Consider the following 26,405-nt stretch of genomic DNA (forward strand, 5'->3'; position numbering starts at 1 on the left):
TTACCTTTGCAAGGAACTGCTGGACTGTTCAAAGTATCTGGGCCATTTTACTTTCCCACCAGTGATGTATGAGGGCTCTGGTTTCTCCACATCGTCACCAACACTTGTTATTCTTTTTTTTTTTTTTTCATTTTTTTTCCTTTTTTTTTTTTATTGTCATCTTGTGAGGTGGTATCTCATTGTGGTTTTGATTTGCATTTCGCTAATAACTAATGCTGTGAGCATCTTTTTGTGTGCTTCTTGGCCATTTGTGTATCTGATTTGGGGAAATATCTACTTAGATTCTGTGCCCATTTTAAAATTTGGTCATTTTTTTATTGAGTTTTGTTTTGTTTTGTTTTTAAGATTTTTAAGTAATCTCAAGGACCACTGGGAGCTCAGTTGGTTAAGTGTCTGTCTGCCTTTGGCTGAAGTCATGATCTCAGGGTCCTGGGATCCAGCCTGGCTGGCTTTGGGCTTCCTGCTCAGCAGGGAGTCGTCTTCTCCCAAGGACCCATTCCTCCTGCTTAGGCTCATGCTCCCTCTCTCACTCTGTCTCTGTGTCTCTCTCAAATGAATAAAAAAAATCTTGAATCGTACTCTACCCAATGTGGGACTTGAACTTAAAAAAAAAAGAACTCTTTATATGTGGCTTAGTTTGTTGGACTTGAAACTCTTGATCCAGCTTGATTTTGGAGTTTTAAGATTTTATTAATTTACTCATGAGAGACACAGAGAGGCAGAAGGGAGAAGTAGGCTCCCTGCGGGGAGCTTGATGAGGGACTCCATCCCAGGACCCCAGGATCACAACCTGAGCCAAAAGCAGACAGACGCTCAACCACTGAGCCACCCAGGTGCCCCTAAAGGGTTCTTTATATATTCTAGATACATGTTATTTATTAGATACATGACTTACAGATATTTTCTCCCATTCTGTGGATTACCTTTTTTCTTGGTGTTGTCCCTCGCTAAGTAAAAGTTTAAAATTTTGTTATGTCCAGTTTACCATCTTAACCAATTCTGAGTGTACATTTCAGTGACATTAACTACATTACTTTCATAGTGTTGTGCAGCTGTCCCCACTAGCCATCTCCACAACTCTTCTGATCTTGCAAAATTGAAACTCTGACCTATTAAACAATAATTTCCCATTCTTCAACTTCTGGCAGACACCATTCTGCTTTCTGCTCCATGAATTTGTTCTAGATACCTCAGATGAGTGGAATCATAGAATATTTGACCTTTTGTGACTAGCTTATTTCCCTTAGCATAACATCCTCAAGGTTCGTCCATGTTGTAGCCCATCTGTCAATTGATGATTTTATTTATTTATTAGAGAGAGGGAGAGCGCGCATACTCACGTGTGCCCAACTAAGGGAGGAGGGAAGGAGCAAACGCAGAGAGAGAATCCTAAGCCAACTCCACACCCAGCATGGTGCCTGACATGGGACTTGATCTCAGGACCCTGAGATCATGGCCTGGGATGAAATCAGTAGTTGGATGCTTAACCAGCTGAGCCACCCAGGCGCCCAATTCGTTGATAATTGTATGTTGATCCTCTATCCTGCAACTGTGCTGAACTTAGTATTTCTATTAGCCGGTGTGTGTGTGTGTGTGTGTGTGTGTGTGTGTGTGTGTGTGTGTGTATGTGTATTTCAGGGCTAGCTCTCTAAAGCCTGTATCATCGGTGAATAGAGATGTTTTTATATAAGTTCCTTTCCAGTCCCTGTATTTATGTATTTTTCTTGCCCAGTTTTTCTGAATGGAACCTACAGTACAGTGTTGACTAGAAGTGGCAAGAGTGAACATTTTTGTCTCTATTCTCATCTTGGAGAAAAAGCATTCGGTTTTTTTTTTTAATTTTTTATTTATTTATGATAGTCACACAGAGAGAGAGAGAGGCAGAGACACAGGCAGAGGGAGAAGCAGGCTCCATGCGGGGAGCCCGACGTGGGATTCGATCCCGGGTCTCCAGGATCGCGCCCTGGGCCAAAGGCAGGCGCTAAACCGCTGCACCACCCAGGGATCCCAAGCATTCGGTTTTAACTGTTGTGTGTGTTGTGAGCTGTGGGCTTTTTGTAGATGGCCTTTATCAGGTTATGGAAATTTCCTTCTCCTAGTTGAGTGTTTTTTATCTTGTCATGAAAGTTTGGATTTTTGTCAGGTGTTTTTCTGTGTCTAGTAAGATCATCAAGTAGTTTCTGTCCTTTGTTCTCTTAATATGTTGTATTACATTGCTTTTCATATGCTAAGCCCACCTTGCATTCTTGGGGTAAATCCCACTAGGGCTTGATTTGTCCTTTTTATATGTTGCTGGTTCGATTTATTAGTCGTCTTTTCAGGGTTTTTGTGTCTGTATGCATAAAAGTTATTAGTCTGGAGTTTTGATATCTTTGTCTTCTTTTGGTTCCTGGTACTTAGTTTGGTCTGGTTTGGAATCTGGGATCTTGAAATGTTCTGGCATCTATCATTCTTCACTGTGTTAAAATAATTATTTTTATGTGTAGAGTTCTGTTTTCAAGTTTTTCTAGCTTTATAAAGATACGGTTAACTCATTTTCCTCCCAGAGTTTAGTGCATTGCCCTTGTGTGCTGTTTTTATTTTTGTTTTTAAGATACTGGAATCTAACTTTGTGTAAGTTGAAGTTGTAGAGTATACTGATATAATATGTTTATATATTGTGGTGTTATTACCACCATAGTGTTGGTTAACACCTCTATTTTGTCACATAGTTAGCATTCTTTTTTTGGTGAGAACATTTGAGATCTAGCGTTTTAGCAACTTTGAAGTATGTAATACGGTATTGGCTATAATCACGATTCTGTTTACTTGATTTCCAGAACTTATTCCTATTCTAGTTTCAAGTTTGTATACTTTGACAGCATCTCTCCAATTCCCCCCATTCCCTAGCCCCTGGTAACCACTGTTTGCTTTGTTTCTACAAGTTCAACTTTGTTTAGATTCTACACATAAGTACAGTATTTGTCTTTCTCTTATTTCACTTAGCACAGTGCCCTAGAGGCCCATCCAGGTTATTGCAAATGGCAAAATTTCCTTCTTATGGCTGAATAATATTCCATTGTGCGTGCGCTCACACACCCCACATCTACTTCGTTCACTGACCGATGGATACTTAGATTGTTTCCATATCTTGGCTATTGTGAATCATGCTGCAGTAAACATGGGAGGGCACATACACTTTTGATATATTGTTTTTATTTCCTTTGGATATATACCCAGAAGTGGGATTACTGGGTCATTGGTAGTTGTATTTTTAATTTTTTGAGGAGCCATTAAGTTGTAACTTAGTGGGTTCACCAAGTTACATTCCCAGCAGGGCAAAGGGTTCCCTTTCTTTGGTGTGCTCATTGACACTTGTTATCTTTTGTCTTGATGAAAGTCATTCGAAATGCTGTATCAGTTTTGTTTTCTACTGTAGGTTCTCCCTTCTTCAATTGCAACCTTTGTATCCCAACTGTTAGTCTTAGTACAGTGTCTTGTACCTAAGTCTTGTAGCTAACAATGAGTGTACATATTCTGTGCATCTGTTAACCACTTACCTAATTTAATTTTCACAATAATGCTAGGTAGGAAGTACAATTTGAGACTTCTTATAAATGAGGAGATGGAAGCTTCAGAGAAAACAAACCAGTTGCTGACACAAGTAGGTAGTGGAGACTGAAGCCCATAAGTAGCAGACCGGGCGGGTAGAAGTAAGAGTGAAAAGAACACCTCTTTGGTGATGGTAATAGGGTTAGAGTGTTAGTAAAAGCAAGGAAGCAGGAATTTAATTGCAGGGCCCAGTGCTGGGGAGTACAATACAAGTAGAACTGGTTTTTGCCCTCAGAGCTGCAATTAGTCCTATTTGGAAGAGTGAGATTAACATCTGAAATAATTAGAAAATGAGCATTGTTTAATTAGAGGTCAAGGGTGAGGTTTGTATGAGTTGGAAAGAATCATGAAGGAACTAGTAATTAACTTAAGCCTCAAAAGAGAAGTAGAGTTTAGGAAGGTAGTTTAGCAAACCAGGTTTTGGATCAGTGTACTGTACAAATCACTTAGGCTTACTTTCTTCCCTTTCTTCCTTCTCCCCCCCCTTCTTTCTTCCTTTCTTTTTATTTTTTAATTTTATTTTTTAAAAATATTTTATTTATTTATTCATGAGAGACACAGAGAGAGAGAGGCAGAGAGAGAGGCAGAGACACAGGCAGAGGGAGAAGCAGACTCCATGCAGGAAGCCCGACGTGGGACTTGATCCTGGGTCTCCAGGGTCTCCAGGATCACTCCTTGGGCCGAAGGTGCACTAAATTGCTGAGCCACCCGGGCTGCCCTCTTTCTTTCTTTTTAAAGATTTTATTTATTTATTTGAGAAAGGGTGAGTGTGGGGGAGGGACAAGGGGAGAGAGGGAGCATACACTGACCAGGGAGCCCGACACGGGGCTCAATCCCGGGACCCAAGATCATGACCTGATCAGAAGGAAGACACCTAACAAACTGAGCCACCCAGGTGCTCCTATAGAGTGTTTCTGTCATTGTGATGGGGTATCTGTTCTCCTGTTTCTAATCTCACCAACTGTCCTCAACCTGAGCTTTTTATTTTAAAATAATTTCAGATTTAGAGAAATTTTGCAAGAATAGATCAAAGAATTCCTGAATATCCATTACGTGTATTCCTCAAATGCTAACATTTAACCATATTTTCTTTATCATTCTCTCTTTTTACATATACTATTTTTTTCTGAACCCTTTTAGAGTGTCCTGAAAGCACAATATTCCTTTACCTAAAAACTTTTAAATAGTTATTTCCTAAAAGCAAAGACTTAAAAAAAAAAAAAAAAAAAGTAGACTGCCAATGCAGGGCTTGAACTCACAACCCTGAGATCAAGACCTGGGCTGAAGTCAGACACGTAGCTGATTGAGCCACCCAAGCACCCCAAAGACATTTTCTTAGTGATTGCAGTACCATTATCAAAATTGGGAAAGTAGGGCAGCCCGGGTGGCTCAGCGGTTTAGCACCACCTTCAACCCAGGGTGTGATCCTGGAGACCCGGGATGAGTCCCACGTCGGGCTCCCTGCATGGAGCCTGCTTCTCCCTCTGCCTGTGTCTCTGCCTCTCTCTTTCTCTCCCTCATGAATAAATAAAATCTTAAAAAAAAATTGGGAAAGTAGTGTTGGTGCAGTCTTAATAGTGAAGCTACAGACCTTACTCAAATTTTGCCAGTTGTCTCAATGCCTATTAGAGCAAATAAAAATTTTTTTTTCTCATCAGAGATTTAATCCGGGAACTCAGGTTGCATTTAACTCCGGTGCATTTTGTTTTTGTTTTGTTTTGTTTTTGCATTTAGTTTTCATGTTCATTTAGTCACCTGCATTCTGGAAGCTTCTCAGTCTTTGTTTTCGAAGGCCTTAATATTTTTTAGAGGGTACAGGCTAGTTATTCGGTAGGATGTCTTTTAGTCCATATTTGTGTGATGTTTTTTCTCGATTGGGTTCAGGTTAATGCATTTTTGGCAGGAATAGCGCAGAACCGGATGTTGTGTGTTCAGTAGTGTGTCCTGTCAGGAAGTGCGTGACATTCATTTATCCCATTACTGGTGATCGTAACTTCAATTACTTGGTTAGGGTGATACATGTCAGGTTTGTAAATGCTTTTGTAGTTAATAATTATTGATGGGAGAACTTTGAGACTATGTAAAATACTTTGTTTTTCATTAGGATTCCTGCCTGAATCAATGGATCGCCAAATAGTGACTTTCCACGGCCCATCATTTTTTCTACATTAGTCGACATTCTGCCTCAATCTTTCCCTTTACCCTGTTCATTCATCCATCCATTCATTTATTAATATCAGTAAGAACTCATGGATTCTTAATAATATTCTATTCAATGGATAATAATCCTTTATTTGCCTTATTTTGTTGCTCAGATTATGGGGCCAGTGGAAACCCCCTTTTAGGGCTCAGCTCTTACTCTTTGAAGAGATCCAGACTATTTATCATTGGATGACACACTGCTCTCTCTGTCCTATTTTCCATTCATTCTTAAGGGAAAGATACACTGACTCTTCACTCCCACCTGTGCCTCTAGAGCTAAGCTTTCTGTCTATGCTTTATGGCTCAAAATCCCATAGTTTCTAGAAATATACAGTATTGTTGCCATCCTTTCTTTTGTCCTTTTTGCTCCACATATTCCTGCCACAAATATTCTTATTTATGTATGTGTTTCCAGAATTTCTTTATGCAAATACAAACACATGGGGATATATATTTTTATGTTTCTTCCTTTTAACACAAAACATAGTATACTGAACCTTAGAGTTTTCTTCCAGTTAACTTCACACCTTCCTGATCCTTTCTGTCCAGAACATAGAGGTCATCTTTGTTTTATAGTTGTATAAATTCCATTTTATGGATGCATCACTTTTATTGAACTCCTTCAGTATTTGTGGAGATTAAACTACCTGTGACTGGAAACTAGCCTCTTTTGTGCCATCCCCTCTGCCACCACTTTCTCTGTTACTTTTATTCCTTGACCCCTTTTCTACCTGCAAATAATTACTAGTATGTATATACGTATGTATGTATGTATTTTAAAGATTTTATTTATTCATGAGAGACAGAGAGAGGCAGAGACACAGGCAGAGGGGGGAAGCAGGGTCCATGCATGGAGCCCGATATGGGACTTGATCCTGGGACTTTGGGATCATGCCCTGAGCCGAAGGCAGAGGCTAAACCGCTGAGCCACCCAGGCATCCCTAGTTGTCTTTATTTTTAAGGTTTCATTTTTATTGTCATCTTTGTATCACTGCCAAAGGTTTTGAAAAGCATCTCCAAACCCCTGATTTCATTCTTACCTATTCTCCTGCAGCTGAGTTTCCATCTCTACCATGTGGCGAGGTCATAGTTCTGACGATTACCAGTGACTTTGTACTGTGTGGTGCTAGACTGGCTTTGGTGATTAATTTACATGTAGGAGGGCGAGAAGGACAAAAAGAGAAGGGAGGATTGGCAAGCAGCTAGAAAAGGGGAAGCAGGAAGGCTAGGAGAAAATAGAATAGAGTGTAAGGGGAAAAGTAGGAGAAGAGCATTTTTGGCAGAAGATATGAAATGTATTTTCATAACCAGCTTGTCACATACAGCTGGCTCCTGCATGGTGATGAGCTGGCTTGTGGTACATTGCTGACTGATAGGCCAGTTGGGCCCTCTGGAACGCTGCCCCGTCTTCTGTTTCGTAAAACAAGATATAACCCCTTGTCCCATTATGGCATGATCAGTTTCAACAGCAGAGCCTCCATTTAAAAATGTTTGCTTTCTAAAACCTGGAGTTGTCATTAACCTATCTCTCCTGTCATTCTTATTAATACCGTCAACTATTCTAGTTTCTTAAGATTACTTTGGTGTTATTCTTTGCTTTTCATTTCCAGTCCAGTCCACCATTGTGGCTGAGGATGTTACACATTTACTCGAATTAGTACACTAGGTTTCTATCCCTGTTTATTAGCAGGTTGTGTCCTACTTTTACCTAGCTATTCCTCCCTTTTTCTTTCCCTGTCAGTACTGCTCCCTGAAATCACCATGCTGACCATTCTCCCTGCTTTACTGGTATCCATCTCTGCTCCCTTGCCTGAAAAGGCCCACCTTTATCTGTAGAAGACTCTTCAAGAAGATCAACTTACTGCTCCTTGAAGACTTCCGTAGCTCTAACAGCTCATGTGCATATCTTACTTTCCTGTACTTGCTTACAGCCTCTGCCAAATGATTGCTTGTTTCCTTATTTAGGTGTGTTCAGTTGTTTCTACAAAATTCTAGTTTAAAATCATGTTTTCTGCTTAGGTTTTCCTAGTGCCAGAGACTGCTTGGCTTGTAGGAATTCCTAAGCAAGTTTTATTGTTTCATTGACTAAACATTGTATAAGTTATCACTAAATGGTTTTGGATGCAGAGTCAGCTCATCCACGTAACTTTGAGGGTCTGCTTCTCAACTGTACTGTGGAAAAAGTGTACTTTTTAATGGGATTTTTTTTCCCTAACAAATGATATACTGATCTGAATAGTGTGACCTTCTCAGGAGTGTGTCCTAGAGATCTTTATCTGTAAAGCTGTTTGTTAGGTGGTCCCCAAGATCACCCTCAGGTTTGATGATTCACTGGGTTTCAACATACAGCTGTACTCATGGCTATGATCTATTACATCAAAAGTATCAGAAAAGGCACATTGAACAAAATGCAGAGGAAACTAGGTGTCTGTTGCCAAGAGTTCTCTCCCTGTCATGTCACACAAGACATGCTTAATTTGTCTAGCATCAAATTATGACAACATGTGTAAGACATCTACCAGGAAAGCTCATTAGAAATTCAGGTTTCTTTTAGGGGCCGGTCACATAGGCACCCTCTGTCTAACATGTACCAACATTCCAGATTCCCAAAGGGAAAGGTTTTCAGCATAAACTGTATTGTTTGTATAGTTTACCCTTATCATTTAGGGAATGATGGGAACCTCTCTGAAATCCAGCTGCCTTGACACCAAGCCAAGGGCTGACCTTTGTAAGGATCACAGTCTCAGACCTGCTGTGTTAACTCTTTTCTGCATGCCATGGAAATCTACAAGCCTCCTTCCATTTCTTAACCTGCTGTGTAGGATTCTATGGTATGAGTATATTATGGTTTAACTTTTCTCTGTTGATTGGCTTTTAGGCTATTTTACAGGATCTGTTTTTGTACAATTTCTTTTTTTTTTTTGGGCTTAGATTGGAATTGATGGATCATAGCATAGTGACATTTGAAAATCTGATATTAGATACTTCCAACTTCTTCACTGGTGGTCTCTAGAAGTCCATACTTCAACAGCAGCTTACAAAAGTACCCTTTGAAAGTGATTACTTTTTTTTAGTTTTTAAAAAGATTTTTATTAAAAAAAAAAGATTTTTATTTATTTATTTTGACAGAGAAAGGGAAGAGCACAAGTAGGCACAATGGCAGGCAGAGGGAGAGGGAGAAGCAGACTCCCCACTCAGTAGGGAGCCTGACATGGGGCTAGATCTCAGGACTCTGAGATCATGACCTGAGCCAAAGGCAGAGGCTTAACTGACTGACCCACCCCTGTACCCTGGAAGTGATTACTTCTAATGATATTCCTGTTGGGAATGTAGGAAAAACTGACCCATCAAGCACCGAGAAGAGCAGGACAAGGAAGGGCATTCTAGATCCCAGCTGTGCACTTGTCTTACCCATTCTCTTCCTGCTCCCAAGACTGTTCTGACACTCTTTTGCTTCTTCCTCTCTCTAATCTCTCTCCTTATTGCCTTTAATCATATGTTTGGAGGCTTGTAATTTTTTTGTCTTTTATTACAGATAATTTCAAACGTACATAGATTAGAACAGAACTGAATAAGGAAGCTACGTGCACCCATTTCAGCAATTGCCAACATTTTGTCAATCATGTTGCATTTTTCTCTTTTCCTTTTTTGAGGAATGGGGTGGGGCCTGGAGTAGTGAAAGCAAATCCTGGGCTTTAGAGTATTTTAAACATTTCTTTGGTAGTAATTTACAAAAATAACATACATGTTAACATTTCAAATTGAGATGTACTTTTTATTAAAGGTTGTGTATTTAAGTAATATCTATACCCAGCATGGGACTTGAACAGTCTCCACCCTGAGATCGAGTCACACACTTCTGACTAAGCCAGCCAGGAGCCCCCAAGATGCACTTTTTATTTATTTTATTTTTTTTAATTTTTTAAAAGATTTTATTTATTTATTCATGAGAGACACAGAGAGAGAGAGAGAGAGACAGCGACACAGGCAGAAGGAGAAGCAGGCTCCATGCAGGGAGCCTGATGTGGGACTCGATCCTGGGACTCCGGGATCACGCCCTGGGCTGAAGGCAGGCACTCAACCACTGAGCCACCCAGGAGTCCCAAGATGCACTTTTTAAAAAAAATTAATTTCTCTAAATACTTGGTTCAGTTGTGAGGTTACTTGTGAGGTTACTCTGTTCCTAGTTCAGGAGGATGTTTCCTTGTGTCTTTTTCTCTAAATTTGTATAAAGTTGTTCAAACACATACAAACAGCTTGAAAAAAGTATGGGATAACATTCACATTTCTGCAATTTGCTTTTCCTTTTTTTAAAAAAAGGAATATTCTGCCGTGGCTGGCTGGCTCAGTCGGTGGAGCCTGGGACTCCTGGTCTTAGGGTTGTGGGTTTAAGCCCCACATTAGGTGTAGTGATTATAGTGATTAATTTAAAAAATAGTACAATCTTTATAATAGAATAAACATTTAAATTAATATAAAATCTTTAAAAATTTTTAAATAAAACCTTTAAAAATTAAAAAATCTTAAACTTTTTTAAAATTAAAAGATCTTCAAAAGATTTTTAAAAAGAATATTCCTTCAAATCAATAAACAGATCAACTCCTTTTCGATACAAAATGCTCTGCTATGCCATAGAATAGCCATTTCTTCATTAACAGACATTTCGTTTTTCTGCTTTTCAGCCCTTGTGAACCTTGCAGTGAACTTTGATATGCACATGGCCTTGCATACTAGGAGTTTATTACCTTCAGATACATTCTGCTGAATAAGTTGGCTAACTACCACGTGTATAACTTGTTAAACTCTTACCACAATACTTTCCAAAAGATTATAATAGTTTTTCACCAGCAATATAAGAGAACCTTTTAGCTGTCATTCTTGTTAGCACTAGGTATTATTATTATTTTTTTTTTAAAGATTTTATTTATTCATGAGAGACACAGAGAGAGAGAGAGAGGCAGACAAGCGGAGGGAGAAGCAGGCTCCATGCCCCGGGAGCCCGATGTGGGATTCGATCCCGGGTCTCCAGGATCAGGCCCTGGGCTGAAGGCAGCACTAAACCTCTGAGCCACCAGGGCTGCCCAGCACTAGGTATTATTACTCTTGAACATTTTTGCCAGTAAAATTAGAAAAACAAAAGTATAACATTATAATTTCATTTTTTAAATTTGCATTTATCGAAAAGAAAAATTTGTTTTTAAAAATAATATTTAGAAGTTTGATACTAGCAAATATAAATTTGGTTCACTACTAGGAAATCCATCAACACAATTAATCATTAGCCATCAAAAGATGAAAAGCATATAACCGTTTCAGTAGATACAAGAAAGAAATCCAACAAAGTATTGCAGGCACCCCTGACCAAATCTCCCAGCAAACCAGAACCTGAGAACAGCCTTTTACTTTTTAAAATATTAACATTTACTCAAAAAAAAAAAAAAAAATTTACTCATTTAATGTTAATGCTTGAAAATTTTAATATTTAAATTTTTTTTAAATTTTTATTTATTTATGATAGTCACACAGAGAGAGAGGGGCAGAGACATAGGCGGAGGGGAGGCCCTGGGCCAAAGGCAGGCGCTAAACCGCTGCGCCACCCAGGGATCCCTAATATTTAATTTTTTTTTTTTTAATTTTTATTTATTTATGATAGTCACAGAGAGAGAGAGAGAGAGAGAGAGGCAGAGACATAGGCAGAGGGAGAAGCAGGCTCCAGGCACCGGGAGCCCGACGTGGGATTCGATCCCGGGTCTCCAGGATCGCGCCCTGGGCCAAAGGCAGGCGCCAAACTGCTGCGCCACCCAGGGATCCCAATATTTAATTTTTTAATGCTATCATTCACACATGGTTCAGAAATTAAAATATATGAAGAGGTTTGTATAGTGAAAGCCATGCTCCCATCCCTCACCTGCCTAGTTCCTCCCTCCTCCTCACAGTCACTATTTGTTTCTGAGTAGTTCCTTTTTTTTCCCTGAGGAGTTCTTTTATAGTCAGTTTGTACACGTACAGGGAAATGGGAGTGCATATCCTCTCCCTTGCTTTTTACACAGATGATAGCATACTGTGTACTCTGTCATGCATCTGACATTTTCCATGATGAATTTTTCCTAAAGGACAGGCTTTTTTGCTCACTTCTGGTGGTATTCTAGCTACCTTCCCCTGCCCCTTGCCTCAGATATTGAACTCCTCAGATATGAGACCTTACAGCCACGCACTAGCTGTATCTAGTTGTTTCTCCCACGTCACCATCCCATAGACATTCACAAAAGAAATGCTGCAGTTGCTCTCAAAGATCACCAGTGCCTGGTCTCCTCTTGTTGAGACCAGCTGCTCAGTCTTTGTCTTTGTTTTTTTTGTTTGTTTGTTTGTTTGTTTTTCCTCTTGCTCCTGATAACACAGCTATGGTTCTTGTAACTCTAATATCTTGTCTTTCCTTCAGTACATTTTACCATATTGGTAGATTACCTTCTTGTAAAAGGTGGAAGGAAATAAGGAAAGGATTGTGGAGGCATGCAGTCTGGGGAAAGATATACTAGAAGATCTATCAGTTTAATATGTCTAAAGCAAAAGGTTTTGTTCTCTGTGACTCCTGAAAGGAGCTGGTACTTTACTGTGGGAGGTTTCATGCTGTAGAGGAAAGACCAGGACATTGAGAACCTTGATTTGAATCTTGACTTCTCCCTATAGCTATATGACCTTGGACAATTGATTTCACTTTTCTGTGTTTCAGTCTTTTCATCTGTAAAAGGGTAACATCTTTATCATTTTTTAAAAAGTGATAATGAAATGGGAAAATATACATGAAGTGCCCAGAATAGTCTCTGATGTTCATTTTTTTATAGAGGGGTATAGAGAGGCGGGGGGTGGGGGGGTGGGTAGAGAGAATCTTAAGTAGGTTCCACACTCAGCATGGAGCCTGATGTGGGACATTGCACAATTCTGAGTCAAGACCTGAGTTGAAACCAAGATCGAATGCTTAACTGGCTGAGCTACCCAGGTACCCTTAGTCACATTAAAAAAGGGGGGGGGGTTATTTATTTATTTATCCATGGGAGACACAGAGAGAGAGAGAGAGAGAGATAGGCAGAGGAGAAGCAGGCTCCCTGCAGAGATCCGGATGCAGAACTTGATCCCAGGACCCTGGACCCAAGGAAGATGCTCAACCACTGAGCCACCCAGGTGCCCTAGTCACTGACATTTTAATCACTCTGAGGTTTCTTCTCATTCCTAGTTCCAGAACTTACAGATTTGAGGTACCCTGCTAGTAACCTTCAAGGAATGAATGATTGCTGACTGAAATGTTACGTTGTGGAGCATTTGTCCAATATGGTGAACCACATAGATCTATCAGATCCATCAGCCTTTCCTCCTTCTGATAGATATGTAAATGTTAGGAGTCAGATGTCTTAAGTGACTCTACTAGCATTTAAATCCCAAAAGCTTGGGACACCTGGGTGGCTCAGTGGTTGGGCGGCTGCCTTCATCTCAGGGCGTGATCCTGGGGTTCCAGGATGGAGTCCCACATCGGCTTTCTCCCTCTGCCTGTGTCTCTGCCTCTCTCTGTGTGTTTGTCGTGAATAAATAAATAAAATCTTAAAAAAAAAATCCCAAAAGCCAAAGTGTTTGGGTACAGGTGTTTTGGCCCAGGTGGGTATATTTATATATTTTTCCACTTGGCTTTCTGGAGGAGGAGATGTGAGTTAGGTGTGGGCAGTTGGCTGTTGTGACAGTACTGAAGAATAGAACTTTTCCCTCTCTTTAGAATATCAGCTGAGACTGTAGTATTCCCTTGAGAACTATGTGCTGCATCTTCTAAGTACTAAAGCCACCATTTGGGGCCTGGAAAACACTTGCTAACCTCATCAAAAAGCCTTCAAAATGAAAAATGAGAAGAGAGAAAAAACTCCAGGTAAATAGTAAGGGAGCATGCCATAGGGCAGAATTACAGTGACAAGAAGATTGGACAAAGACCTGTGTCTGTAATTCACGGGAGGGCACCCCCGTGCTGAAGATTCCTGATGTTTCTGCATAGTAAGTGCCCATAAAATCTTGATAAAAGGGACGCCTGGATGGCCCAGCGGTTGAGCGCCTGCCTTCAGCCCAGGGCATGATCCTGGAGTCTCCGGATCGAGTCCCCGGATTGAGTCCCACGTTGGGCTTCCTGCATGGAGCCTGCTTCTCCCTCTGCCTGTGTCTCTGCCTCTCTCTGTGTGTCTTTGCCTCTCTTTCTCCCTCTGTCTCTCATGAATAAGTAAATAAAATCTTTTTTATTTTTTTATTTTTATTTTTTTATTTATGATAGTCACACACAGAGAGAGAGAGAAAGGCAGAGACACAGGCAGAGGGAGAAGCAGGCTCCATGCACCGGGAGCCCGACGTGGGATTCGATCCCGGGTCTCCAGGATCGCGCCCTGGGCCAAAGGCAGGCGCCAAACCGCTGTGCCACCCAGGGATCCCAATAAAATCTTTTTAAAAAAATCTTGATAAAAGTAAAGACAGTAAAAAAAAAAAAAAAAAAAAGTAAAGTCAGTCATGAGTGCCACTGAGAACTGGTGAGAGGAGTTTATAACTAGGCATTTGAGTGCTTACTAGAGGCACTGTGTTAAGTAAGCACTCCTCATTCAATCTGTACAAAAATGTTACGAAGTACAGAAATTATCTCCAATTTTAAGGAAGACACTGAGGCTATAGAAGGTTAAATAGTTAGAGCTGGTAATCTGCTCTTGATGGAGGACAGGACAGTGACATAAGTTCATCTGTTTACTGATTATACTGTTAATCATATGCCATGGCTAGTTCCATCCCTGACTTAGTCGGGATCACAGTGCGTGGGCTTGCTCACTCTACTTGCCTCCCTGACACAGAAGAGGCGCGAGAGTGAGTCATGGTTGTAGTTGGCATGAGTCTGTTTTGCTACTCTGTTAGCCACATGGCAGTTCTACTTGGAACAAAATGACAACGGAATATAGCAACAGTTCTACTCTCTTTCCAATTTCTGACTAAAGTTAGTGGTCACATACTCAACTTTGCTGGATTACTATCAATCATTCACAGTGTCACTCGTTCTGGTTTTCACTGCCTACCTGCAGCTCCTCTCAGGGTGTCCCATCAGCTAAGCCAGCTGCAGTTCAGCGTGATGTCACTGCACTCCAGTTTCCCACATATTTGCTTGTCTCTGATTCTCTCTTCTGCATCCCCAGTGCCACCTGCATTTTGGCCTCAGTAAACTATTTGCAGTTCCCCAAAATGTCTACTTCATGTTCCTTGAACCTTACCTTGTCTGCCCCGTATTTATAATATTCTCTCCAGGAAGCTTCCTCAGGACAATTAGGTAGTTCCTCTTTATGTATTGATTTTCTTCAACTATCTGGTTTTTGGTGTCTGTTGATATTGTGGATAAAGGTTTACGTTCTAGAATCTAGGGTGATTGATGTAGGTAACTAGAGTGAGTTTCCTCTAACTTGGCTCATTTCTGTAGATATTTCTGCCTTGACTGGAATGGCTGGCCTGCAGCTCTGTATCTGAGAAGTGTGGTGATTGGAAGGCTTCGCTTCAGGGTATGATGGAAGTATCACCACTGATACTTTCCAATAAAGACTTTGATCTGGGCCACAAAACCCTTGCAGGAGCCTTGCCTGCCTCCTGCCCAGGTCTGGTTCCTTTAGAGAGTGTTTTTCTGCTTTTAGGCTGGATTCAAGTTCAGCTGCTATAGTGTGGCCATGTATTCACGGGGATGGAGAGTGGGTAGGAGATATTGAATAGTTTGGCCTTTCTATTCGTCAGGCAGTCTCTTTGCTCCGTGTCTATTTCTGCTTTTCCTGCTCTGTTGGAACCTCTCTGGAGCTCCACCAGAGGATGGCACGTACCTCCATTCAAGACTTCTCTCGGGTTGTAGCTTTCTTTGCTTTTGCATATGCCTCAGCTCTGAAGAGATAGATTACCTTTTTTCCTATCATTTCAGTAAGGGGGAGTGGAAAGGAAGAGGCAGTCCCATTTGCCCAGTCTCTCATTTTGAAATCCTGAACCAGGGGTTCTGTTGACAACTCTGAGCTTTTCTGATCTTTAGAATTGAAACAGACTTGTATAATAAGTGTATTATTGATTCTCATGTATTGATAGAATGGTTTGGAATGTTTATAGAATATGAAATTAATGTAAAGCTGAAATGCATGATATTTTTATGAATAACTTGTGTTTTGAAAAAATAATAGTTTTTTAGAGCAAGGAAAGCCAAAGATACCCCAGATACTTGGGGAGAGAGGGTTGTGGGGAGGTCTGAGGCATTGCTCCTAGCTACTAATTGATGATTGGCGTGAGAAGCAAGGTAACTCTGGCTTACACAAGATTTACATTCTAGAATTGGAGGGAGTAGCTTGTTTCCTAGAGTAAAATTTGCTAATTTTAGGTTGTCTTCCTTGACTTGACATGAAGATAAAAGCTCTGCTACTTGTGACTTGACTAAAGCAAAGTACAAAATAGCAGCCCCAGAGTTAGACTGAGGTTGCAGGTTGTGCTTTATTTCAGTGAATGATGAAAAGAGTAATTTGTCATGTCTTTATTTCTAATAAGAGTGAAAATGAATCTGTATGCAACATTATTTTTATTTCTTAATACATTCTGGGAAAGTTAATTGCAACTGTGTGGTTCAGGGATTTAGTGCAAGAAGAAGAACAGTTGATGGAAGAAAAGAAAAAGAAAAAAGACGACAAGAAAAAGAAGGAAGCTGCTCAAAAGAAGGTAGTATATATGTATAAACTATCTATTAAGCAGTCTAAACAGATTTAAAAAGAAAACTACTCTTATTGGATCTTTTAAAGCATTTGATTGTATGTTTTAACTTTAGTGGAGATTCATTTTAATATTTAATGTTTCTGATTATGCATATGTAGTAACTTGCCAAGTGTGTACAATTTAATGCATAGTTATTTAATCTTGCCGATAGTTTTTTCAAAGGTAAGTGCTTTATATAAGTAATGAGCTGTTCCTAGGTTCTCATAATATATACATCTCTCTCTACTTGAGAAGAACATGGAATTTGTAGCTGCATAGAGAGCTGCATTGAAATCTGGCTCTCCCACATAGTGTACTACATGGTGTGTCCTTAAACTTTATTTAGCCTCTCTGGGCCTTAGTTTCCTTATGTTTTGTAAAATGAGAATTTAAACGAGATAATACACAATGCACATAGTAGGAAATAAGGTGTCAGTTTCCTTTTCACTTTTTGTTTAGTACCTGGGCTGATTTCAAGAATTTGCTACTTACGTTAAGATATTTGAAAATAAGCCTGAAGTGTAATTTGCTACAGAGGGTCTCTAGAAGGTACATAGTCAGAAGCTGTAATCAGAACAATACAAACTGTGGAAAGAGAAAAGATTATGTTCTTAATTATAAAGTTTTTGTTTGTTTTTACAAATTCTGAATCCTGATTACAGCTGGGCACTCATCTCCTACTGTATCAAGGTTTCAAGGACCTTAAAATTTTTTTTAAAGACCCAGTGAAATTACTATTATACTCTTACATTCCATTGACAGCTCTGACTTTAATTTCTAACCTTTTGTGCCAGGCACTGTGTTATAGCTGCACACTTACCTCCACATTATTTAATAGGGAAAAATAGCATCCAAATCTGTGGTAGGTAGGGAACTGTTGAAGCACAGAGAACTGCTTTCACTCCACCTGGAATGGGGCCGATGGAAGGGAAAATTGTCTTAGAGTAGAAGTTAGCCAAGTGAACCAGGAGTGGAATAAAACGGGATTGCAAGCTGAGTCAACCCAACGATACTCAACCTGCAGCCTTAGAAGAGTATGAGCTTTGATTGGGGGTGAGGGGCAGGATGCCAAGGGCAGAAGTATCAGAGGGTGAAACTGCAGAGGGTGGTGGTAGGCTGTGGACTCTTCTCCGGGTTTCAGCTATTAGGTGTTGGGGAAAACACTGAAGGCCTTTCAGTCGACTGAGGTAAAAGTTTGTGTTTGAGAATGTTTACTTTAGCAAACCGTGGGCTTGGATTGGAAGAAGTAGAAACTAGAGGCTCGGATGCTAGTAGAGGGACTGTGGAAAGAACGCACAGAGTTTGTTGAAAGGATATGAAAGGAGAGGGACTTCAATTGACGCTCAGGTTCCAGACTGAGTGATGGGAGTACATCTCAGGAGCAGTTAACCAGATTAGGGAATAGAAAGGGAGAAAGAGAATTTTGTCCTGGAGTGCTGAGCTGACCGCATGATCAGCGAGTGCTGGGGAAGGGTAGATTACAGAGCTCTGGACAATCGAGGGTGAAGAGGTGATAGGTGACCCTTGGCATTTGGCCTTTTGCCTGCTCTCAGAAGTGACTGGGAGGGATGCATCTGTAATTGTCACAATCAGGCTTTGGAATAGGTTTCTAGTATGTAGTTTTGGCATTGCCAATACCATAGATCTCTGTGAGAGGCCTGTTGACACAGGTTGGTGTTTGCCATGTTGTGATCAGTCTTTAGCTGAGAATTTGTTGTGGAAAAAGTTTTATCTTCTTTAAGTTAAGGTTGGGAGAAGGTTCTGAGACTCTTGGTCTTTGGTGTGAAGACCATTTACTGAGTGATAGGGACATGCTAGGAAACTTCAGAGACTTGTAAGAAGATACATAGGTATACTTTATGTAGAATTGGTAGTGTGGCAAGCATCTGAGTGTTGACATTAGACCTGTTGATTCCTGCTTCTAAGGAATTCAGAATGTAGCTGTTAGGTTGTCTACGAAATGGCTAGAGAAGAAGCCTAAGGTACTACATAATGCGTGTTTCTTTAGATTTTACCCTATTTACTAAGGAAATTCTGAAAAAGGGAGGGGAGTCACTGGAATGATTTCTTTAAAAGTTACATTTATTTATTTATTTATTTATTTTTTAAGTTTTTAATTTTATTTTTTTTATGATAGTCACAGAGAGAGAGAGAGAGAGAGAGAGAGGAGAGAGAGGCAGAGACACAGGCAGAGGGAGAAGCAGGCTCCATGCACCGGGAGCCTGATGTGGGATTCGATCCCGGGTCTCCAGGATCGTGCCCTGGGCCAAAGGCAGGCGCTAAACCGCTGCGCCACCCAGGGATCCCTAAAAGTTACATTTTTAAAAGGAGTGATGTAAGTAAAAATATTTAGGGTTGTAACAAATACAAATAATGGCTCTAATTGCCAAGGCTCATCTTTATGGTCTTTCATATAACCAAATCTCTGACTCACCAAGTCAGTGTCTTTAACATGAGAATGATGACTTTTGTGCCATTTGGCCTCTGAAGTGACAGCTTTTCATATTCTTTCCCACTCCATCCCTGCCTCACCCCATTCCAGTCTCTCACCCTAACCGTGTCCTACTGGAATCATCACAGAGGCTTAGCGATAACAGAGAGTGTTTTCTTTTTCTTCAGCCAGATCTTCAGCATTGGTAGGGTATTCCTGTGTATCCTGTAGACACAGTAATATCTGGCCACTGAACACAATATAAAGGAAATTTAATACCTCGAATAAATGTTAAGTGTAGGAGGGTAGACTGCCACTGTAAATAAGACTGTTCTTCAAATTCCAAATAATCAGCTTACAACTGAATTTGAATAACACACATTGGTGAAGTAAGGACAGCTGGTATTTCTATAGGCTGTTACCAAATAGCTATTAAAAAACAAAACAAAACAAAAAAGAATCCCAAGTTGGCATGCTTACAGCCCATATGAAAGATTGTGAGTCACAAGACTTTTAAGACAAGTTTCCTTAAGCTTGTTTTTTGTCTGTGGTAGGAGCCAGCAGGTGTATACAGGTAGGTGGCAGACATCTACATAAGCCAGGTAGGCAGGCCCATTTATATGAATGTTGGAACATAAACTCACTATGATAAAAACAATCTGCCTGTTTTATGTAATGTATGCATATGTTTAAAAAAAAAACCCTATTTTTATTTCTGAAAAAGACTTCAGATAACTATCTGTTCTGATCTATTCATTTTAGGTAGAAGGAGCCCAAGCATTAAAATGAGTTAAGTGGCCAACCATGTTTTTGTCGGAGTGACAGAACTGGGAATAGGATAGGAAGCTTCGTAGACCCCCAGCTGACACTTTTCCAAAACTAGATGCCATGGTGTTTCCTTTGTACTTTTTTTTTTTAAGATTTTATTTTTAAGTAATCTCTAGACCCCGTGTGGGGATCAAACTCACAACCCTGAAATTCAGAGTCACACGTTCCACCAAGTGAGCCAGCTGGGTGCCCCTGTCCTTTATACTTATTTTTCACCACCTAAAGGTGAACTTTTTTTTTTAAAGCTGCAAATAATAAAACGTAATTTCTGTAAAGCATTTAAGAGATCTTTATGCTGTGTACAGAAACATAGTTCCTGGCGGCCATTGTGATATTTTTAAGGAATTCAAATTCAGATTACAGGTTATTTTCTATTTTAAATAATAACCAGGTAACACAACTCCTATAAATGATGAGACACCAGCAAGGCTCACTGTAATGTTTTTATTATGGTAGTTTTTAAAAAATTTTGTCTACTTAAACATAAATTTAAGTATTTAAATTCCTCTTTCAAGAAATTTTACACAAATTTTATATATTTTCATGACATTTCAGCCTCAGTACATCTCTCACAACGAGATCAGTGACTGGATGGCTCTATTTTTAATTTTGTTACTTGAAAAGCTTTTGATTTCATATCTAAGAATCAGGGCTATTGTCTTCTAAGTCCAAGGCTTAGGAAATAAGGAATTTAGCTTCTATACTTAAAAAAAAGGGGCAACAGTGGTAGCAGTGGCTTGTTACCATGGATTTGTCTCCAGGATCTGTTTTTAGATGAAGTATCTAGAAGGAATCTAGAGAAAAATGTTGTGAGGAGGGGAAAAGAGGTTGAGAAATAGATTAATTAGAGAGGGATAATTTAGTATAACCTTTAAGCATGTAATTGTAGTTCCTAGAAAGCAAATAATGGTTGAGGGGCCAAAGGGAAGCAGCAATACAAATTGGGATCTTTCAGTGTTGAGAATGCTTTAAAGTTAGTGTTTATGAGTATTTCTGTTACTGTGTTAGGAGCTAAAGGGATTGTTACAGGCTTTGTGGATTTAAATGTACTCAGTTTGGGTTTAAGGGAGACTTACATTATAGGAAACTTCCAACTTTCATTCCTCTTTTCTGGAATTTTAGTATTAATCATCATGTCTCCCAAAGGCCATGTCGTTCTGAGACTAGGGATCATGTTCAGTGTGCAAATAGCAAACTTTCTCAGTAGCCTGGGTGGTAAGGTAACATAACCAGGCTGGAGCACTACAGTCCTCTAGGGCAGCCAAGTGTTCTCTTACAGTCCTGCCCCCGATTTCAGCTGACATGTCTCAGTTCCCTTTTTAAAAAACAAACAAACAAAAAAAACCTGCCATATGCAGCGGTCTAAGGTCTAGGCTGAGTGCTGCTTGCTAAGAAATCCTAGAAAAGCTTTCTGACTCCTAATTATCTCATTCAAAATGGATGAATTGAGCCATCAATTCTTTATTCCTGATACTAGTTATTAATACCTAGCACTGTGAGATATGGTAGATGATTTGGAAAAGAAAAAAGAAATGGGACATGGGAACCTGGAGTGTGTTTCAGTTGGGCCATTTCCCAGGGTGAAAAGACTAAGCCAGGGCACCAGCACATGTGGTTGGTGACAGCAGCAGCAGCAGCAACAATTAATACCTCTTGAATGCTTCCTGCATGCCTGGCAGGGTCCTTAAGGCCACCCTCCACCTACCCCCCACCCCTAGCTCTTCATGAATTCAGTCCATCTAGGCTCACAACAGCTTCGGGATAGGTGTTTTTGTTTTTGTTTTTGTTTTTTAAGGTTTTATTTATCCATGAGAGGCACAGAGAGAGAGAGAGAGAGGGAGAGAGGCAGAGACACCAGGCAGAGGGAGAAGCAGGCTCCATGCAGGGAGCCCGATGCGGGACTCGATCCTGTGTCTCCAGGATCAGGCCCTGGGCTGAAGGCAGCGCTAAACCGCTGAGCCACCCGGGCTGCCAGGGGTAGGTGTTTTTGTTCCTGTCTTATAGATGAGGAAACTGAGCTTTAGGGAAGTTAACTAATTTTGACCAAGGTCACATAGTGTTAAATGGTGGAGGCAGGATTCAGAGTCTGGCTTCAGACACTGAGCTCTTAGCCACTCAAGTACGCTTAGGGATTGAGGGGTTGGGACAAGTGGTGCAGAGCCTGACAGAAACAAAGAACATGGCATTCTGTGTGTCTACCACTTGTCTGATACCTTTCTTCATGAAGCAAGGCAATTGTAGTAATTGCATGTGGAATCACAGCTTTTTTTTTTTTTTTTTTTTAAGCAGGCTCTATACCCAACGTGGGGCTCAAACTCATGACCCTGAGATCAAGAGTCACATGCTCCACCAACTGAGCCAGCCAGATACCTCTGTTTTTGTTTTTGTTTTTAAGAAAAAAAAGTCAATATGGAAATAATCTCACTTCTAGATTTGACAGATTCCTTTATAATTCTGTTGTACAAGAGGATCTACAGTGATACCTAACATTTGAATAATGTTGTAAAAAAAAAAAAAATCTTTCTGTGTTGTAGTTGAGCCTCATAATAGCCCTGAAAGGTAAGCAATACAGTCCCTGCCAGCCCCCTCGATTTGAGGAATAAGGAAACTGAGACCCATAGGGTTTAAATGATAAGGTCATATAAAAGTAAAAAAGAAATGATAGTTTTAACATATTTTATGTAACCAAACATATCTAACATGTTAATTTTCTAACATGTAATCCGTAGCAAATATTGTTAATGAGATATTTTACCTTTTTTTAGTGCCAAAAAGTAGAAATCTGGTATTTTACACATAGCAGTTTGGACTCCGTTTACTTCAGGGGTTGGTAGCAACATATGAACATGGCTACCATTTTGAACAGTGTAGACAAATACTCTTAAAATCACTGAGCCTGTTTGGAAAATTACCCTTTTAATGGTTTGAGTAATATGCTATGTTCCTGGTCCAATCCACAAAGACTTTTTTTTTTTTTTTCCCCCACAAAGACTTATTTTAAAGAAGAGTCACTTGCTGAGTTCTGTTTCCTCTTAACCTGTTAGGAGCTCTTGGGTTCTATTATTCATATACCTTCAGTATACTAGTCAATATTCTGATGGGCAAACACCTTGGATGTCTTCTCGGTGCCATTCTCTGTGGATGACAGAATAATGCTTGAAGTTGACTGTTGTTCTGAAGCAACGTGGAGTTGTTTTAGAGTTGTTTTACAGAGGGAGTTGGAGAGTATGTGTCCTTGAGAACAACCCTATCTTGGGAGTTAGTAATGTGGTTATGGCTCCTGTGTATTGTAACTTAGTTTCCTTTGGAAGTAAACTATGGGAGAGACCAGGAGAGTTAAAAAAAAAAAAAAAAAAAAAGATTTTCAGCATGCAGAATGATTTTTGAGCTAAAATGTTTTGGCTTCAGAAAATTATGTATCTTATTGTTTGACCTTAGTACTTCTCATAAAGTATTCATATACCAGGTTCTCTCTAATAAGACGGTTTTTCTACCATCAGATTTTAAAAACAGTTTCTCCAGAAGTACATTAAGTGTTCCAGTTAGTTGACTGGTCTTTTGCCATTGTCCTTCCATCAATTTTTTTTTTTAAATTTTTGAATCATATAAAGTAAAAGATGGGCCTCCATTATTTAACATTACACTAGTGCTCTAAAACTTGGTGAAGTAGCTCACCACCTAGACTGACTCTCTGGCTCACCAGGGAAAGATTGGTGTGGCTTCACGATCAGGGTAATTGCCATGTAGTCTCCTGCCATCTAGTTCTATAATGATCTGATTCAAAAAATGATATTTTTAATAGCAATAATTTAATACAACTAAGCAGAATTATCATGCCCCATGGCACTTAAGGAAGGCTTTATCTATATTTAGGAACAATTCTTGGTTTTTCAGCTACAATTATTCAGTCTTTCCTCACCTCCCTACCTGTCCTTATATCTTTTATTTTTAGGACTCCATGCAATTGGCTTTAACTAAAAAGTTGATTTTTGCTTGTGGCCTCGGTCTATAACCAGTTTTTTCCTTTTGGGGCACTTGAAGTTTGAGTGAGGTACCTTGAGGCAGCCCTGCTGCCCTCAAGCCCTGCTCCTTGTTACGCCAGAGAGAGTGGATGACAGGGTAGGCGTGGGAAAGGAGCATTTGCATCAATTTAACTTCTGAACACGGTAATTTCAATGAATTGTCAGATGCTTCAGAAGTGACGGATAGGTTTGAAATTTTTTCCCACTCAGTAATACATAAAAGTTAACTACATTTAAGTGAAAGAGCAGCCTAACTTCCTGGAGTTAAATTTATTACTGATTTGGCAAAGTGTTTATATTCAGCTTCTCTTCCAGAAAACCTAATTCACTTTTTATCACTTGAAATAAGAATTTTTGAATCCATTTAAACTTAAGCAAAATTCAGTAGATCCATTTAATGTTAAAGGTGACAGCTATAGAAAAATCATTTAAAAACTTACTCAGAAAAGTCCAGTGCCATTATTATTTACTGTCATACAATGAGGTCTTCTCTGCTTTGTATCTAAAGAAACACTTCAAACATTTTTCATTAATAAACATTGTTATCAGAGACAATGGGGCACATCTGTGGGAAAAGCATGCTTTCTTTGCATATCTTTTCCTATGCAGTTCATCTAAATGACAAATTCCTTATTTAATAAAAGTGTATATGTCTTATATAATATATATGAACATTTTATCATAACAATCCATTTCTTTCAGTTTCATATTTACATTGTTTTTTGTTTGTTTGTTTTTATTTTAGGCCACTGAACAAAAAATCAAAGGTACGTTGTTTAAAGCTATTTTTATCTTTTTTTTTTTTTTTTTTTCATTAAAGTAAGGTTGTTGATATGCATTTTTATTCACCTCCAGGATTGGGAGAGCGAAGAGCATGAAAGAACAGAGGGGTGGGGACAGACTTCTTCAGTGACATCACCTTGGAGTCATCTCTTGGGGTTAATGTTTTACCATGGTGTATATTACCACTTTTAAAATAATACCACCTTGAGACCTACCATAACTGTATGCTAGGTTGGACACCACTTCCTGACATACTCTTGATTTGAGCCTTTGAGCACGTGTACCTTCCCTTAAGTCTTCCACGTGAAAGTCTTGTCTGGGATTATGCCGTCCTTTGCGTTATTTCTTGGTCTCTGTATACAGTTGTCCCCCACCCTGATACCCACTCTATAATTACTGAGAATAGTAGATTGCTAACTTGATGGTCATTTTACCAGGCTGCACAGCTCCCGGTACACATCAAACAGGAGCCTTCAGGCTGCTGAGGAAACAGGAACATCATTCTTCTCAGATCCTGAATCAGGAATTCTTCACCGTCCCAGGAGCTGACTGCTTGATAATGAAAGGTGTAGGGCTCTCAGATGCTGAATTTGTTAGGCTTGAAGATTCTGAATTTTTTACATGTAGCTGTATCAGAAGTATAAAGTCTGCGTTTGATTGAGATATGTAGCCAGTACTGCCTATTTTTATTTGAGGTCAGCATTCATTAAGGTAACATTAGGTGCAAGTGTGTAAGAGTGAATAAGACCAGCCTTAGCTTTTTTTTTTTTTTAAGATTTTATTTATTCATGAGAGACACAGAGAGAGAGAGAGAGAGAGGGGCAGAGACACAGGCAGAGGGAGGAGCAGGCTCCATGCAGGGAGCCTGACATGGGACTCGATCCCGAGTCTCCAGGATCAGGCCCTGGGCTGAAGGCAGTGCTAAACCTCTGAGCCACCCGGGCTGCCCCCTAGCTTATATATATATTTTTTATAATTATTATTTTTTTATTTATGATAGTCACAGAGAGAGAGAGAGGCAGAGACACAGGCAGAGAGAGAATCAGGCCCCATGCACTGGGAGCCCGATGTGGGATTCGATCCCGGGTCTCCAGGATCGCGCCCCTGGGCCAAAGGCAGGCGCCAAACCGCTGCGCCACCCAGGGATCCCCCCCTTAGCTTATATTTTATTGGAGGAAGTGGCAATAGAAGGACCCACCTAAACACATCGTAGTATAATTATTTCATTTGCTTCAGGTAACAATGCCGTTGTACTGGAGCACAGAGTGATGAGTAGCTTATTTGACACAGGGGGCTAGGGCTAAGGAAAGTCCTTGAGATTATGAATCTTAAAAGATGAAACAGCCAATCCAAGAAAGGATGAAATGGCAGAAGAATCAATCAACATGATTGAAGATAGATAAGAAATAATGTGGTGATATTTGCAGTGGATATTCTTAGAGCATTAAATATCCAGCAATATGTAGGTTGGGTAGAAGGACTTTTCTGAAGAGATAGGTAGGGGTTGGGTCAAAGAAGTCCTTACATATGCTCTGTGTACCAAGGAACTTGGACTCTGTTTATAGACAATTAAGAGCCATTGAAGAGTTTAAGCAGAAGAGTGACATGTGTTTTTTTTTTTGGTCCTTTCTTAAAAGCTGTCAGTCACTGTGCATAGAAAGTGTTGGCTGAAAGATGGGGCTAAGAGAAGAAAGGCACTCTGGGCAGAGAAAGGTCAATAAGAAGAGGGAATATTCAGAAAATAAGTGGGGTGATGAGGGGAAGTGACAGGATATAGG

General features: G+C 39.9%; 1 protein-coding gene across 13 annotated transcripts in view; it reads left to right on the forward strand.

Annotated features, from left to right (window-relative positions):
- The window catches only part of TNRC6A (trinucleotide repeat containing adaptor 6A), a 207,377-nt gene that overhangs the window by 107,951 nt on the left and 73,021 nt on the right, over positions 1–26,405 (forward strand). For all 13 annotated transcript variants that reach the window (XR_013385101.1, XR_013385100.1, XM_077907066.1 and 10 more), the window contains exons 3-4: positions 16,443–16,530; positions 24,590–24,611. Coding sequence is in view for 11 of the 13 variants with exons in the window: in XM_077907066.1 (XP_077763192.1) it covers positions 16,443–16,530; positions 24,590–24,611 (110 nt within the window). In the remaining 2 variants the exon portion in view is untranslated. The remainder of the gene's footprint in view (positions 1–16,442; positions 16,531–24,589; positions 24,612–26,405) is intronic.

This window comes from Canis aureus, chromosome 8, assembly GCF_053574225.1.
Source record: "Canis aureus isolate CA01 chromosome 8, VMU_Caureus_v.1.0, whole genome shotgun sequence".
Lineage (NCBI taxonomy): Eukaryota > Metazoa > Chordata > Mammalia > Carnivora > Canidae > Canis > Canis aureus.